Source organism: Ranitomeya imitator, chromosome 1 (assembly GCF_032444005.1).
Source record: "Ranitomeya imitator isolate aRanImi1 chromosome 1, aRanImi1.pri, whole genome shotgun sequence".
Taxonomy (NCBI): domain Eukaryota; kingdom Metazoa; phylum Chordata; class Amphibia; order Anura; family Dendrobatidae; genus Ranitomeya; species Ranitomeya imitator.
In genome coordinates, this window is record NC_091282.1 from 750,888,824 (window position 1) to 750,906,822 (window position 17,999).

Consider the following 17,999-nt stretch of genomic DNA (forward strand, 5'->3'; position numbering starts at 1 on the left):
CTGCCCCCGTGTCCAGCTGCCTTCTGCCCCCTCTGTGTCCAGCTGCCTTCTGCCCCCCTGTGTCCAGCTGCCTTCTGCCCCCTCTGTGTCCAGCTTTACTGCCCCCCTGTGTCCAGCTGCCTTCTGCCCCCTCTGTGTCCAGCTGCCTTCTGCCCCCCTGTGTCCAGCTGCCTTCTGCCCCCCTGTGTCCAGCTGCCTTCTGCCCCCCTGTGTCCAGCTGCCTTCTGCCCCCCTGTGTCCAGCTGCCTTCTGCCCCCTCTGTGTCCAGCTGCCTTCTGCCCCCCTGTGTCCAGCTGCCTTCTGCCCCCTCTGTGTCCAGCTGCCTTCTGCCCCCCTGTGTCCAGCTTTACTGCCCCCCTGTGTCCAGCTGCCTTCTGCCCCCGTGTCCAGCTGCCTTCTGCCCCCTCTGTGTCCAGCTGCCTTCTGCCCCCCTGTGTCCAGCTGCCTTCTGCCCCCCTGTGTCCAGCGGCCTTCTGCCCCCTCTGTGTCCAGCGGCCTTCTGCCCCCCTGTGTCCAGCTGCCTTCTGCCCCCCTGTGTCCAGCGGCCTTCTGCCCCCCTGTGTCCAGCGGCCTTCTGCCCCCTCTGTGTCCAGCTGCCTTCTGCCCCCCTGTGTCCAGCTGCCTTCTGCCCCCCTGTGTCCAGCGGCCTTCTGCCCCCTCTGTGTCCAGCTGCCTTCTGCCCCCCTGTGTCCAGCTGCCTTCTGCCCCCCTGTGTCCAGCGGCCTTCTGCCCCCTCTGTGTCCAGCGGCCTTCTGCCCCCCTGTGTCCAGCTGCCTTCTGCCCCCCTGTGTCCAGCGGCCTTCTGCCCCCCTGTGTCCAGCGGCCTTCTGCCCCCTCTGTGTCCAGCGGCCTTCTGCCCCCTCTGTGTCCAGCGGCCTTCTGCCCCCTCTGTGTCCAGCCTTCTGCCCAAACCCCCCCCCCCCCCCCCCCCCGATCGCCGCTCTCCGCTCTTAATAGAAAAAAAAAAAAGTTCTACTTACCTGCCGCGCTCCTCTCTCCACGCAGCTGCACTGTGCACTCGCCGGCGACTGACAATGACGTCAGACGCCGGCGACCTGCACGCTGCGGCTGGCGGCTGTTAACTATTGACGTGCGGGCGCGGGCCCGCATGTCAATAGCGTACAGCTGCAGCGCCGGCCGCCGCTAAGGGCCCGGTTCAGCCTGCGGCTGCCGGTAGGGGCCCGGTGAGCAGGTAAGAGGGGGCCCGATGCGGGCCCCCTCTGCTCACCGGGCCCCTTACGCCAGTCACGGCTGTAATGCCCTGATGGCGGCCCTGACGCCAGTCACGGCTGTAATGCCCTGATGGCGGCCCTGGCTATGTCACACAAAATGGTCAATAAATAACATTTCCCACATGTCTACTTTACATCAGCACAATTTTGGAATAAAATTTTTTTTTTATTAGGGAGTTATAAGGGTTAAAATTTGACCAGCAATTTTTTATTTTTACAGCAAAATTTACAAAACCATTTTTTTAGGGACCACCTCACATTTGAAGTCAGTTTGAGGGGTCTATGTGGCAGAAAATGCCCAAAATTGACACCATTCTAAAAACTGCACCCCTCAAGGTGCGCAAAACCACATTCAAGAAGTTTATTAACCCTTCAGTTGCTGCACAGGAACTGAAGCAATGTGGAAGGAAAAAATGAACATTTTACTTTTTTTCACAAACATTTTACTTCAGAACCAATTTTTTTTATTTTCACAAGTGTAAAAAAAGAAAATGAACCACATAATTTGTTGTGCAATTTGTCCGGAGAATGCCGATACCCGATATGTGGGAGGGAACCACTGTTTGGGTGCACAGTAGAGCTCAGAAGGGAAGGAGCGCCATTTGGCTTTTTCAACATAGAATTCCATGGAATTGAGATGGGACGCCATGTTGCGTTTGGAGAGCCGCTGATGTGCCTAAACAGTGGAAACCCCCCACAAGTGACACCATTTTGGAAACTAGACCCCCTAAGGAACTTATCTAGGTGTGTGGTCAACACTTTGAACACCCAAGTGCTTCACACAAGTTTATAACGAAGAGCCGAAAAAATTAAAAATATTTTTTTTTTCACAAAAATGATCTTTTCACCCCCAATTTTTTATTTTCCCAAGGGTAGCAAGACAAATTGGACCCCAAAAGTTGTTGTGCAATTTGTCCTGAGTATGTCGATACCCCGTATGTGGGGGTAAACCTCTGTTTGGGTGCACAGTAGAGCTCAGAAGGGAAGGAGCGCCATTTGACTTTTTCAACATAGAATTCTCTGGAATTGAGATCGGACACCATGTCGCGTTTGGAGAGCCGCTGATGTGCCTAAACAGTGGAAACCCCCCACAAGTGACACCATTTTGGAAACTAGACCCCCTAAGGAACTTATCTAGGTGTGTGGTCAACACTTTGAACACCCAAGTGCTTCACACAAGTTTATAACGTAGAGCCGAAAAAATTAAAAATCATTTTTTTTTCACAAAAATGATCTTTTCACCCCCAATTTTTTATTTTCCCAAGGGTAGCAAGACAAATTGGACCCCAAAAGTTGTTGTGCAATTTGTCCTGAGTATGTCGATACCCCGTATGTGGGGGTAAACCTCTGTTTGGGTGCACAGTAGAGCTCAGAAGGGAAGGAGCGCCATTTGACTTTTTCAACATAGAATTCTCTGGAATTGAGATCGGACACCATGTCGCGTTTGGAGAGCCGCTGATGTGCCTAAACAGTGGAAACCCCCCACAAGTGACACCATTTTGGAAACTAGACCCCCTAAGGAACTTATCTAGGTGTGTGGTCAACACTTTGAACACCCAAGTGCTTCACACAAGTTTATAACGTAGAGCCGAAAAAAATTAAAAATCATTTTTTTTTTCACAAAAATGATCTTTTCACCCCCAATTTTTTATTTTCCCAAGGGTAGCAAGACAAATTGGACCCCAAAAGTTGTTGTGCAATTTGTCCTGAGTATGTCGATACCCCGTATGTGGGGGTAAACCTCTGTTTGGGAGCACTGCGGAGCTTGGAAGGGAAGGAGCGCCGTTTGAATTTTTAATCTCTTAATTGTGAGAGCGGATGCCATTTTGGGTTTGTAGATGTGCCTAACAGCAGAAACCCCCCACAACTGACCCCATTTTGGAAACTACACCCCTCAAAGATTTTAATCAGGGGTATATTGAGCAATTTGAACCCACATGTATGACACAGAGTTTGATAACATTAGGTCGTCATATTGAAAAAATTCATTTTTTTCCACGAGAATCTTGTTTTAGACCTGAATGTCTCACTTTTTCAGAAATAACATCAAAAAGTGGACCCCACAATTCGTTACCCACTTTATTATGAGCGCAGCGATATCCCATATGTAGTCAAAAAGTTCTGTTTGGACAAATGGCAGGGCTTGGACAGAAAGGGGCACAATGTGACAAATTTGGCTTTATTTGAAATTGAAGATCCAGGACCCATTCAAAGCTTCTAGAGACATTGAGCAAAAAAGAAAATCCTTCCAGGAATTATTACTCACAGAGGGAGGCATGCTCCTAAAACACAATGGCTGACTATAAAATTGGTCTTGCTAACAAAACAGTTGTCCCGCATTTGCGTATATTGTAGCAGGAAGAATAAACTGTACTGGAATGAAGGGCAAAATGTGTAGGAAAATGCAGCCAACTATGTGGCAAAGCGGAGTTTGTTCCAAAGATGAAAGAACACCATCAGGGCTAGAATGGCAGACACTTTCAGAGACTGGTCGTACAACGTCCTTTTAGCTCCATCAATCCCTATATGAGAGACGAATGTGCCAATAGACGTGGTACACCATAGCAAGCTCCCACCCGCCAAGGTCAGAACCGCTATATGCACAAAACAACCAGTTCTCTATAGAAAGTATTGTCTGGTACCAGAGGTTCGGCAAGAACCATAAAGTAAAGCCCATAGTGTATAAGTACGGAACTTCCTAATTTTTTTAGAAATCCTACACTAAAATGATCATGCCCGTATCATCAACATAAATATAAGTAATATAAATGGAAACCAAAGTTTTGTGTAGCAAGAGTCATAAAGCAGTCAAAGTTAGATAAATGGTCAAAAATGTTTGTGAGTAATCAAGTCCTAGAATTCATTTTCAGATGATTTCACTTTTCAAGATCATTTCTGGGGTCCACATTCTAACGCTTATTGACATAGGTACGTGGACGAGAATTTGTTGGAATAGTAGTTTGGTATGGGATTGATCGAGTCGTAGAATTTTCAGATGACCTGACTTTGTAAGAACATTTGTGGGGTCCACACTCTAGAGCGTACAGACGTGGGTACGTGGATGAGAATTTGTTGGGATAGTAGTTTGGTATGGGATTGAGCGAGTCGTAAAATTTTCAGATGACCTGACTTTGCAAGAACATTTGTGGGGCACACACTCTAGAGCGTACAGACTTGGGTACGTGGATGAGAATTTGTTGGGATAGTAGTTTGGTATGGGATTGATCGAGTCGTAAAATTTTCAGATGACCTGACTTTGCAAGAACATTTGTGGGGCACACACTCTAGAGCGTACAGACGTGGGTACGTGGACGAGAATTTGTTGGGATAGTAGTTTGGTATGGGATTGATCAAGTTCTGGAATTAATTGTGAAATGGGGTAAAATGGGATCTACTAATTTAAAATATTATTTATCAATTGTTCCAAATTGTACTACTGGGGCCACTAAGCAGAAAATAAAAATTATTGAAAAAAAGCAAACTAATAATTGTAGGTGGTGTGGTAGGTCTCAAAACAGGGGGAGATACAAATGCCTGGTTGGGATGGGCATGTGGGGCAATAAAATCGGGAATCACTCCGCCTGCCATGCTTTCTGCAAACTCGGCACCTTTTTTGAGGATAACTTTGGGTGGGAGTGACAGGGACATGGCGTTCTGACAGTCTCCGGGAATCCTCAGAGTCGAAGGCTTCCCCCGGTGCCATGGACTCAAATATGAGGCTCTCTACTACTTTTTCCTGAAAGTGCAGGAAAGTTAGCGGTCCTTGAGATTTTTTATATAGGACAAAGCTGTTGTAGGTGGCAGTCTGAATTAGATAGATTCCCACCTTTTTATACCACGCCCTGGTCTTCCTCTTGACCAGGTATGGTTGCAGAACCTGGTCTGACCGGTCTACGCCACCCATATGTCTGTTATAGTCTGTGACGCAGACTGGTTTTTCTTTGTCCCTGGTGGCACCCCTCTCTCTGACCGTCACAGTGGTGTCCGTATGCAGTGTGGAAAGCATATAGACGTCCTTCCTGTCTTTCCACTTCACTGCAAGAAGTTGGTCGCTTGCAAGTGAAAATGACGCCCCCCTCTCCAAACGTCTGGACACCAACTGTGACGGAAACCCCACTCTGTTTTTCCTCACTGTCCCACAGGCCCCTGTATTTGCAGCATGGAGGGATTTGTATAGGGGGATGCTAGTGTAATAGTTATCTGTGTACACTTGGTACCCTTGATTGAGAAAGGGCGTCATTAGCTCCCAGACAATTTTGCCTGGGATACCAATTGTCTGGGGGCAGTTTGGGGGGTTTATTTGGCGGTCCCTACCTTCATAAATTAGGAAGGTGGACGTGTACCCTGATGAGCTCTCGCAAGCTTTATATAATTTTACGCCGTATTTGGCTCTCTTGGAGGGAATAAATTGGCGGAATAACAGACGGCCCTTGTAGCTCATCAAGGACTCGTCGACTGCCATATTTTGCTCTGGGGTATAGGAATTTAGAAAGGAAGTTTTTAGGAGGGAAATTAGGGGTCTTAATTTATTTAGCCGATCGTAGTTGGGGTCAGTTCTTGGGAGAGCTTGGGAATTGTCACTGAAGTGGAGGAATCTCATCAGGGCTTCGTAACGGGCTCGGGACATGATGGCTGCAAATACAGGGGTGCAGTGGACAGCTTTTGTTGCCCAGTAAGAGCGGAGAGTGGGTTTTTTTACTATACCCATATTCAGGGTGAGGCCTAAGAATTTTTTTATTTCAGGGACATTTGTGGGGATCCAGGAACGGGAATGAAAGGCAGTGGGTTTTTGGGAAATATATTGCCGGGCATATAGATTTGTTTGGTGGACGATTAATTGCAGGACTTCGGGGCTAATGAAAATTTCAAAAAAATCAATGGGGGTAAAATTGGCGACATCTACTTTTATTCCAGGGACTGCAGAAAAAGGGGGAATTTGAGGGGAAAATGAGGTGTCATTATACCACAGCGGTGGGGGGACTGCGGTACTTGGTCCTGCCTCTGAAGCTTCAGAAGTGACGACCGACTCCGCTACCACCGGGCTGGGGGATCCCGTGGAGGAAGAGTCGTCATCACTGTCTGAAAACTGCTCAACTTCAGGGGCAGAATCTGTTTCGCTGCCGGAGCAAAGCAGGCTGTAAGCTTGCTCCGCGCTAAAAGTTCTGCGGGCCATTTTATCTAATTCCTCCCCTAACCCTAACAAAATTTTTTTTTTAAAAAATTATAATTTTTTTTTCTTTTTTTTTTTATAATCCTCTGCTGATGATGCAGGGATTACGGAGAACGGGGGTGGGTAAATTGGATGCTGGCGGAGGCAGATATTATGTTATTTGTAACTGACAGGGCAGCACTTGATCTGTAGTCTCTCTCTCTTCTCTCCTAGAACAACTACAAGGAGAGAAGAGAAAGGTACAGCCCAAGTGCTGCCATGTTTATCAAATTTTAGGGGTTTTGATCACTGTAATTGGACATATTACAGTAATCAAAACCCAGCAGCCAATGAGAAAATTCTCATAGGTTGCTGGGTCTCTGCTGGCAGATCATGGCAGGCGCACTGCGCATGCGCCCGCCATTTTCTTCCAGCAGAGAAGAAGAAGGGGGGCCAGGAGCCATGGGCTGAGGACCGGGGACCACGGACTGAGGACCGGGGACCGGGGACAGGAGCAGGCGGTATGGTGGGGGGCTCGGGGGCTCTATTTCTCTCCCTTCTGATGTGCGATCACATCAGAGGGGAGAGAAATGAAAAGCATTTTTTTTTTTCACAAACTATTTGCAGCGATCGCAACCCCGGGGGTCTGTAAAGACCCCCTGGATTGCGATCGCTCCAGGGGTCGGTAAAAACCGACCCCAATACACCGGGGGAAGCTAGGTTTTGGCGGGCGCATCTGCACTTGCGCCCGCCATTTTAGAGCCCGCACCGGAAGGAGGAGGGTCGGGGACCGGGGGGGCACCTTCACCGGTACATTAGGTACCGTGGGGGGCTCGGGGGACCCTATTTCTCTCCCGTCTAATGTCCGATCACATTACAGGGGAGAGAAACACAACGCAAATCGCGTTTTTTTTTTTTTTTGCGATCGCCGGTAAACGGTTAATTACCGGCGATCGCAAATGCGGGGTGGGTAAAAAAAAACCCAAATCATGTTCTCTGGGGTCTCGGCTACCCCCGGCAGCCGAGACCCCGGAGAAATTCGGCCTCTGGGGGGCGCTATACACTTTTACCACAGCGCCGTTAATTAACGGCGCTGTGGTTTAAGTACCCTTAGCGGCCGCCGTTAAAAGGCGTATCGGCGGTCGCTAAGGGGTTAAAAACGTTTTATTTTTTTAAACTGCATTTTTTAGTCCTTGCGGACTTGAGCCTGCGATCCATTTAAAGGGACTCTGTCACCTGAATTTGTAGGGAACAATTTTCAGCTATAGGGGCGGGGTTTTCGGGGGTTTGATTCACCCTTTCCTTACCCGCTGGCTGCATGCTGGCTGCAATATTGGATTGAAGTTCATTCTCTGTCCTCCATAGTACACGCCTGCGCAAGGCAATCTGCATGTACTATGGAGGACAGAGAATGAACTTCAATCCAATATTGCAGCCAGCGGGTAAAGAAAGGGTGAATCAAACACCCGAAAACCCCGCCCCTATGGCTGAAGATTGTTCCCTCCAAATTCAGGTGACAGAGTCCCTTTAACTATATAATGCTTTAGTATTGCAGTAAATAGTGAAGATCTCCATCTCCTAGAAGTACACCCGCACTGTACACCCTCACTACACCCGCACTGTACACCCTCACTACACCCGCACTGTATATCCTCACTACACCTGCACTGTACATCCTCACTGTACATCCTCTCTGTACACCCGCACTGTACACCTTCACTACACCCGCACTGTACATCCTCACTGTTCACCCTCACTGTACACCTTCACTACACCCGCACTGTACATCCTCACTGTTCACCCTCACCACACCCGCACTGTACATCCTCGCTGTACACCCGCACTGTACATCCTCACTGTACACCCTCACTACACCTGCACTGTACATCCTCACTACACCCGCACTGTACATCCTCACTGTACACCCGCACTGTACATCCTCACTACACCTGCACTGTACACCCTCACTACACCCGCACTGTACATCCTCACTGTACACCCTCACCACACCCGCACTGTACATCCTCGCTGTACACCCGCACTGTACATCCTCACTGTACACCCTCACTACACCTGCACTGTACATCCTCACTACACCCGCACTGTACATCCTCACTGTACACCCGCACTGTACATCCTCACTACACCTGCACTGTACACCCTCACTACACCCGCACTGTATATCCTCACAATACACCCGCACTGTTCATCTGCACTACACCCGCACTGTACATCCTCACTACACCCGCACTGTACATCCTCACTACACCTGCACTGTACACCCTCACTACTCCCGCACTGTACATCCTCACAATACACCCGCACTGTTCATCTGCACTATACCCGCACTGTACATCCTCACTACACCCGCACTGTACATCCTCACTGTACACCCTCACTACACCTGCACTGTACATCCTCACTACACCCGCACTGTACATCCTCACTGTACATCCGCTCTGTACACCCGCACTGTACACCTTCTTTACACCCGCACTGTACATCCTCACTGTTCACCCTCACTGTACACCTTCACTACACCCGCACTGTACATCCTCACTGTTCACCCTCACTGTACACCTTCACTACACCCGCATTGTACATCCTCACTGTACACCCTCACTACACCCGCACTGTACATCCTCACTGTACACCCTCACCACACCCGCACTGTACATCCTCACTGTACACCCGCACTGTACATCCTCACTGTACACCCTCACTACACCTGCACTGTACATCATCACTACACCCGCACTGTACATCCTCACTGTACACCCGCACTGTACATCCTCACTACACCTGCACTGTACACCCTCACTACACCCGCACTGTACATCCTCACAATACACCCGCACTGTTCATCTGCACTACACCCGCACTGTACATCCTCACTACACCCGCACTGTACATCCTCACTGTACACCCTCACTACACCCGCACTGTACATCCTCACTGTAGACCCTCACTACACCCGCACTGTACATCCTCACTGTACACCCGCACTGTACATCCTCACTGTACACCCTCACTACACCTGCACTGTACATCCTCACTACACCCGCACTGGACATCCTCACCGTACATCCTCTGTACACCCGCACTGTACACCTTCACTACACCCGCACTGTACATCCTCACTGTTCACCCTCACTGTACACGTTCACTACACCCGCACTGTACATTCTCACTGTTCACCCTCACTGTACACCTTCACTACACCCGCACTGTACATCTTCACTGTTCACCCTCACTGTACACCTTCACTACACCCGCACTGTACATCCTCACTGTACACCCTCACTACACCCGCACTGTACATCCTCACTGTACACCCGCACTGTACATCCTCACTATACACCCTCACTACACCTGCACTGTACATCCTCACTACACCCGCACTGTACATCCTCACTGTTCACCCTCACTGTACACCTTCACTGTTCACCCTCACTGTTCACCTTCACTACACCCGCACTGTACATCCTCACTGTTCACCCTCACTGTACACCTTCACTACACCCGCACTGTACATCCTCACTGTTCACCCTCACTGTACACCTTCACTACACCCGCATTGTACATCCACACTGTACACGCTCACTACACCCGCACTGTACATCCTCACTGTTCAGTCTCACTGTACACCTTCACTACACCCGCACTGTACATCCTCACTGTACACCTTCACTACACCTGCACTGTACATCCTCACTACACCCGCACTGTACATCCTCACTGTACACCCGCACTGTACATCCTCACTGTTCACCCACACAGTACACCTTCACTACACCCGCACTGTACATCCTCACTCTACACCCACACTGTACACCCTCACTACACCCGCACTGTACATCCTCACTGTTCATCTTCACTACACCTGCACTGTACATCCTCACTGTTCACCCTCACTGTACACCCTAACTACACCCGCACTGTACATCCTCACTGTTCACCCTCACTGTACACCCACACTACACCCGTACTGTACACCCACACTACATCCGCACTGTACACCCACACTGTACGCCCGCACAGTACACAATCATGGTACGCCCTCACAGTACACCCGCATTGTACGCCATCACAGTACACCCCCACTGTACACCCGCACAGTACACCCACACAGTACACCTACACAGTACACCCTCACTGTACACTTTCACTGTACACCCACACAATACACCCTCACTGTACACCCGCACAGTACACCTATACAGTACACCCTCACTGTACACCCGCACAGTACTCCCTCACTGTACATTTTCACTGTACACCCGCACAGTGCACCTGCCCAGTACACCCACACTTGCTTCAGGACCTCAAAGTGAATCTTAGAGCAGGAAAGGGGTTAAAATGCCATGGAGAAATGAAACCTGCACTGTAATTGGTTGCTCTGCATTTTGATAACTAGGGTACGAAAATCTATTTTTAATCTAAATACATTTTTCTTCATCGCCACATTGGGGGACACAGAACCGTGGTGTATGCTGCTGCCACTAGGAGACTGACACTAAGTAAATACAAAAAAGGTTAGCTCCTCTTCTGCCGTATACACCGCCAACTGGCTCCGGATAATACCAGTTGTTGCTTAGTGTCCGTAGGAGGCACACTGCGTCTGAATTTTTCCAGACGTTTCATTTTTTAATTTTTATTTTTATCTTTGCGCAAGAGCACGAAGGGGGCGACTGACCCTTTTAAGGGGGCCGATCTCCTCCGAAACACCAACAGGCGAGCACGGCGAGTTTACTCCCCGTATCCTTTCCTGCGACGTGGGATGTATGGCCATGACCTAGCCCTGTGAAATCCTAGGGGAGCGAACCCTTAGGATACACAGAGGCACTTTCACTGAGCACAGTCCGGCCGCCCTCCCTCTGCACCACCACTGTGGAACAGCGATGCTGCATGGAGCTCCTCAGTCCCTCTCCACCCCCTCATCAAGAGGGCGGTGGATTGAGGTTGACTGCACCTTCCCTCGTACCTCACCTGAAGAGGACCACAAGTGGTGAGTCTGACAGGGCAGGGGGGGGGGGCTCCCAAGCGCACCGCCGACTCGGCTGCATTTCGCGTCCGGGCACCGCTAATTTAGTCCCCGGCTTCAGCCTTAGCTAGGCCGCGTTCCGCCCACTGAGCACGTCACGCGCGAGGCCCTGCCCACCGCTTCAGCGCTTCTCGCACATTGCGAGAAGCGCCTCTCAACTCTCGGCGGCCATCTTGGACAGAAGAGAGAGCTCCCGGTGTCTCTCTGGAGCCTCAGAACGCCACCAAATCAACGAGTGCGACCCTCTCCGGTCTCAGTGCGGCATCCGGACACAAGACCTGAGTAGGTGCGCTGCACACTGACACAGGCCCTCCTACTCCTGCACACAGTGCTCCGCTCACTAGCTGCACAGGTGCCCCACAGCCCTGCACGGCGGTTAGCTGACAACATGTCTCTGCATAAACCCAAAAAGTCTGCAAAAACACATACAGTGTTCTTCACTTCTTGCACCTCCTGTCAGGCTGCGCTACCAAGCGGGCATACTGCTCCGCTCTGTAACGCTTGTGACCCTAGATGCGCTCAGGAGCCCCCCGCCGCAAACGAGCCCGCGGTGACCAGTCCCCCTGAGTGGGTTTTGTCACTTTCGCAATCTATGGCTTCTTTGACTAAAGCTATCGAATCCCTCCAGGATCCAACCAGGAGCAGGACCACTAATCCACCTATTCAGGACGTTTCCCGTACGCAGCGAACTGCTCTGCAATTACGGCTTCAAACGCTGTGGCGATTAGAAAAGCACTATGCCTGAGGAATTGGCGAGCGGACTCCGTCTCTAAAAAGTCCCTCACATCTCTGCCATATATCGTGGGCCGTCTATTTATTTGAGGAAAAGCTGGACAAACTGATTTCAGACACTACGGGGGGAAAAAGTACTTCCCTTCCCCAGCAGAGGTTCAGACAACCATTCCGACGACAGCCGCAGGCTCGTTTTCGGCCCTTTCATGGATCTTACGCATGGCATTCCTCAGCCAATTTCCCTGGCTCGGGGCGCCGCGCCGGCAGAGACAAAAGTCCTCAGGCCATAGAGGCTCAACCATTCCTGGAGGGGCCGCTCCACACAGTCTAGGTCCAGGGGATCCAGACCCCAACCGTCTTCCTCTAAATGAGTCACAATCTCTTCCGGACGACACCACCAAAGTAGGCTGACGCCTTGCCTTGTTTCGTCATGTCTGGCTCTCAGTTGTTCACGACGAGTGGGTCAGGGATCTGGTGTCCTCCGGTTACAAAATCGATTTTTCCTTCCCCCCTCCAACCCGCTTTTTCGTTTCCCGCTCTCCCGAAGCGGGAATTCGCGCTCGGGCTTTTTCCAAGGCCATTCAGTCGCTCCGACAAGATGGAGTTATTGTCCCTGTCCCAGAGGACGAAAGGTTCTGCGGCTTTTATTCAAATGTTTATGGTCCCCAAAAAGGATGGAACGGTAAGGCCTATCCTGGACCTAAAGCTCTTGAACAAATTTGTCAAAGTCCGTCATTTCAGGATGGAATCTCTCCGTTCCGTCATTGCCTCGATGGCACAAGGCGAATTCTTAGCATCCATCGACATCCGGGATGCGTACCTCCACATCCGAATCTTCCCACCTCATCAAAGGTTCCTTCACTTCGCCGTCGGAGAAGAATATTTTCAGTTCACGGCCTTGCCACCGACCCCAGAGTTTTGACAAATGTCATGGCAGCTGTCATGGCCATTCTGCATTCTCGGGGTCTAGTCGTGCTTCCTTACCTGGACGACTTACTGGTCAAAGGCCCATCTTTCTGAGCCTGCGAGGAGTGCGTCCGCATTTCCTTGAATACTCTTTCTCGGTTGGGCTGGTTGATCAACCTAAAAAAGTCATCTCCTGTTCCAGCTCAACGGATCTCCTTTCTGGGCATGACCCTGGACACCTCCCTAGGGTTGGTGCTTCTTCCTCGGGACAAGGTCCTGGCTCTTCAACAGGGGGTCTGGAAGCTTCATCAGCCATCCCCTTGTTCCGTCCGTTTCGGCATGAGGATTCACGGGAAGATGGTGGCCGCAATGGAGGCAATTCCATTTGCGCAACTGCACCTCCGTCCCCTACAGCATGCTCTGCTGGACGCATGGGACGGGAGTCCCTTTTCTCTCTCTCCTCGGGTCAAGCAGTCACTCCAATGGTGGATGCTCCGATCCTCTCTCCTCCAAGGGAGGTCTTTCCTTCCAGTCCATTGGCTGGTAGTCACTACCCACGCCAGCCTCCTAGGCTGGGGTGCGGTTTTTCGCCATCACACTGCGCAGGGATGTTGGACTCATCACGAGTCTCGCCTTCCCATCAATATCCTGGAGATATGTGCGATTCGGCTATCCCTAAAGCGGTTCCATCATCTCCTAGCAGGCCGCCCCATCCGTATCCAGTCGGACAATGCCACGGCTGTGACTTATATAAACCATCAAGGGGGAACCCAAAGCAGAGCTGCAATGCGCGAGGTAGAGCACATCCTTCGCTGGGCCGAAAACAACCTCTCGGTCATATCGGCAGTTCACATTCCAGGAGTGGAGAATTGGGCTGCGAATTTCCTCTCCCGGCAAGGTCTCGCCTCAGGAGAGTGGTCTCTCCATCAGGACATATTCCAACAGATTTGCCATTGTTGGGGTACTCCGGAAGTAGACTTAATGGCTTCCGGGTTCAATGCCAAGGTACCTCAATTTGTAGCCCGGCCCCGGGACGCCAGAGCTATCGGGGCAGATGCGCTAGTCCTTTCTTGGAGTCAGTTTCGCCTCCCTTACCTGTGTTCCCCCCCTGCCCCTGCTTCCCAGAGTAATCAGGAAGATCAAGGCAGAGGGTGTCCCGGTGATTCTCATCGCCCTGGATTGGCCTCGCAGGGCGTGGTATGCAGAGCTGATCCAGCTCATCGCAGACGTTTCTTGGCGCCTACCAGATCGTCCAGATCTACTTTTTCAGGGCCCGATTTACCACCAGAACTCAGGGGCCCTGTGTTTGACGGCATGGCTGTTGAATCCTGGGTTCTGACTCAAGCGGGTTTCTCCCGTGAGGTAGTTTCCACCTTGATCAATGCCCGAAAGCCGATGTCATCACGCATCTACCATCGGATCTGGAGGATCTTCTTCGATTGGTGCAGAGGCAGAGGTCGCCCTCTGATGGTTTTCAGCATCCATACCATCCTGGATTTCCTCTAATCCGGTCTGGACTTGGGATTTTCGCCGAGTTCCCTTAAAGGGCTGGTCTCGGCCTTGTCAGTCCTTTTTCAACGGAAAATCGCTTCCAAGCCTTAGGTCAGAACTTTTTTTCAGGGAGTCTCTCACGTGGTGCCTCCGTACAGAGCGCCTCTAGAGGCTTGGGACCTTGATCTGGTCCTAGGTGTCCTGCAGGAATCTCCCTTCGAGCCGTTGCAGGACATCCCTCTATCTCTACTTTCATGGAAAGTGACCTTCCTCGTCGCTATTACTTCGATCAGACGAGTCTCGGAGTTGTCTGCTCTTTCCTATCGGACGCCGTTCCTTACGTTCCACCGAGACAAGGTGGTCCTCAGACCGTCCCCTACTTTCCTCCTGAAGGTGGTGTCTTCCTTCCACCTCAGTGAAGATATCGTCCTTCCGTCACTTTGCCCTACTCCAAAGCACCGCGTGGAGAAGGCTCTTCACTCCTCGGATCTTGTCAGAGCTCTCAGGAAGTACGTGTCCAGGACGGCATCCTTTCGCCGACGGATACTCTGTTCGTGCTCCCGGCGGGACACCGGAAGGGATTGGCCACTTCTAAGTCGACAATTGCCAGAAGGATTCGGTCGACCATTCAAGAGGCTTATCACGTCAGAGGCAAGCCTATCCCTGCGGGCCTCAGGACACACTCCACTCGGTCGGTGGGTGCTTCCTGGGCCATTCGAAATCAAGCGTCTGCAGAGCAGATTTGCAAAGCTGCAATCTGGTCTAGCCTGCACACCTTTTCAAATCATTACAATGTCCTTACTCAGGCATCCTCAGATGCAAGCCTGGGCAGGCGTATTCTGCAGGCAGCGGTTGCGCACCTGTAGACAGCAGGTGCCATAAGTTTACACTGTTGGGTTGTTATTCCCCACCCAGGGACTGCTTTTGGACGTCTCACGGTCCTGTGTCCCCCAATGTGGCGATGGAGAAATAGGGATTTTTGTGTACTCACCGTAAAATCCTTTTTTCCGCGCCACTGTTTGGGGGACACAGCACCCACCCTTGTTTTAGTCTTTGACATGTTGTTACTACGGTTAAGTCTTGTTAATCTCCTACTGCTTGGCTACGAACTGGTATTAACCGGAGCCAGTGGACGGTGTATACTGCAGAGGAGGAGCTAACCTTTTTTGTATTTACTTAGTGTCAGCCTCCTAGTGGCAGCAGCATACACCACGGTCCTGTGTCCCCCAATGAGTGGCTCGGAGAAAAGGATTTTACGGTGAGTACACAAAAATCCCTATATTTTAGGTTAAAAATAATTTGTGGAGGAATTCAGTGGATTTTAGCTGTCTACTATGAAAGTGGTAAAATCCGCACCAGGCATTGACTCTGCGGATTTTACAATCCGAACCTCTGCTGCTGTATTCGGCAGCAATATCTAATGCGCGGCCATGCGGAGTTACAGGTCTCGCTGGGGTTGTGGGGCTATGCTACTGTAGATACAGGATATTTGGGCACTATCACATTCCCCTATTGTGTTTTTACAGTGCCTTTCTTGGGGTCATGGACTGGGAACATTTGGATTTGGATCCTCAAGTCGCCGCAGCTCTTCATCAGGGTAGGAGCTTTATTTCACATATGGACATATAGTAACTTGACCCGCCTTTTGCGGTCCATATTCGGCCCGACCCCAGCTCTCCTTCCTTCTGCCTCTGGGACTGTCAGTTCAGGTCATGAGATCCTTGGTCAAGCTGGGAACTGTAAAATACACTTGTGTGAATGCACTCTTAGGCAGCACTATTTTTACATTTCATCCCCCCTCCAAAAAAAAATACCTTCATAAGTGAAGAAAAGTCCTTTAACTGAACTTATATAGTCGCCCTCACCTGGGTGCAGTGACACAGACCCTGTGATTCGTTGCTGGATACTTTTATAAACCTAATTAATTTAGCTTTTTTTTTTCTTTACAGCAAATCTAAAATCCGTCGGAGACATTTTGACTTACTCCGTTGTGGATCTGCAGAGAATCACTCATCTGTCCATTCCAGATATCCAGGACTTACAGAAAGCAGCAGCTGTTACTTTGGAAAAGGATAAAAAGACAATTACAGGTGAAAGCTCTAAACTGCAGTGCATGTAAAGCACCACTGTCTGATCAAAGGTTTGTGCTGTCCCCTATACTTTACACTGCAACTCTTTTTGGTCAGATTGGATCAGGAAGTTTACAAAGAGATATTTTTCGGTAAAGCTTCAGTGATAGAAGTCGTGCACGATCTCGGCGTTCTTCGAGTCTAAGGGTGAAGCATCTCACAAGTGTCCGAGTACGAGCCGCTAGATCCGGACTGGTTGCGGGTGTCCTGACCCAAATTCACAGCCTCACCGGAATATATGTGGCTGCTGGGTTGGTGGTCAGGAGACCCCTAATGTCTGACGTGAGAAATCGGCCTTAACTCGGTGTATCAGTTTTTTTTTATCCAGAGTGACACAAATATACTGAGTGAATAGAGTCTTAGGCCACGTTCACACCTTCAGTATTTGTTCAGTATTTTACATCAGTATTTGTAAGCCAAAACCAGGAGTGGAACAATCAGAGGGAAAGTATAATAGAAATATTTGTTTGATCTAATGATCACTTACTAATCCTCTTCCTACGACTCCCAGCATTGCAGTTATACAAGGACACGGCCACTTTCCCTTCCCAGCACCAGAGGTTGAGCCTCGGCTGCAGCGTCCTGAATCGCTTCCTTCGAGGGGGGATCCCGATAGTCGGCATAACAGAACTCGCTGGGGAGAGCTCCGCAGGGAAGACCCAGATAGCTCTACAGCTGTGTCTGTCCGTGCAGTACTGCGCAGAATACGGAGGTCTTGGAGCAGGTACCCATAGAACAGATCTTATATGGGGCCCCTCTTTGAGCTCTGTATATAACACATATTATGTTCAGGGGCTGTGTACATCTGCACCGAAGACGCCTTTCCAAGCAAGAGATTGCAGCAGTTGATTAAATCCCAGCACAAGCTGAGGTCGGACGTCCCGACTGACGTCATCCGCAACATTCGCTTTGGAGACGGCATCTATATCGAGCACACGGCGGATATAGTAAGTGGTATCTTGGATCTTCTGAGGGGGTTTGTGCTCCACAGTGACCACAGACAGGATGTCCGTCCACCATATGGGCTCATACTTTCCTGTGCGTACCAGATGCAAACCTGCCAGACGGAGGCCAAAAGAAGCCATTTTTGACCTCTGTTTGGTGAATAGGGGCCTGTGGGAACTGTAGAAAGTGAACACCAGGAAAAATACCCAACGTATACAGTGGCTTGCAAAAGTATTTACACCCCCCTACCCTTGGCTTTTTACCTATATTGTTACATTACAATCTGTGTTTAAATATTTTTCTAATCCAATTCGTGTGTGATTCATCAGCTCTAAATAGTCTTAAGTTTGTGACGTAAGAAATATATGGGC

General features: G+C 50.2%; 1 protein-coding gene across 2 annotated transcripts in view; it reads left to right on the top strand.

The window, feature by feature from the left end:
* XRCC3 (X-ray repair cross complementing 3) overlaps window positions 1-17,999 on the top strand; it is a 51,588-nt gene that overhangs the window by 8,272 nt on the left and 25,317 nt on the right. For both annotated transcript variants that reach the window (XM_069734507.1, XM_069734516.1), the window contains exons 2-5: window positions 16,081-16,151; window positions 16,504-16,644; window positions 17,195-17,407; window positions 17,476-17,630. In XM_069734507.1, the coding sequence (XP_069590608.1) occupies window positions 16,097-16,151; window positions 16,504-16,644; window positions 17,195-17,407; window positions 17,476-17,630 (564 nt within the window). In that variant the 5' untranslated portion in view covers window positions 16,081-16,096. The remainder of the gene's footprint in view (window positions 1-16,080; window positions 16,152-16,503; window positions 16,645-17,194; window positions 17,408-17,475; window positions 17,631-17,999) is intronic.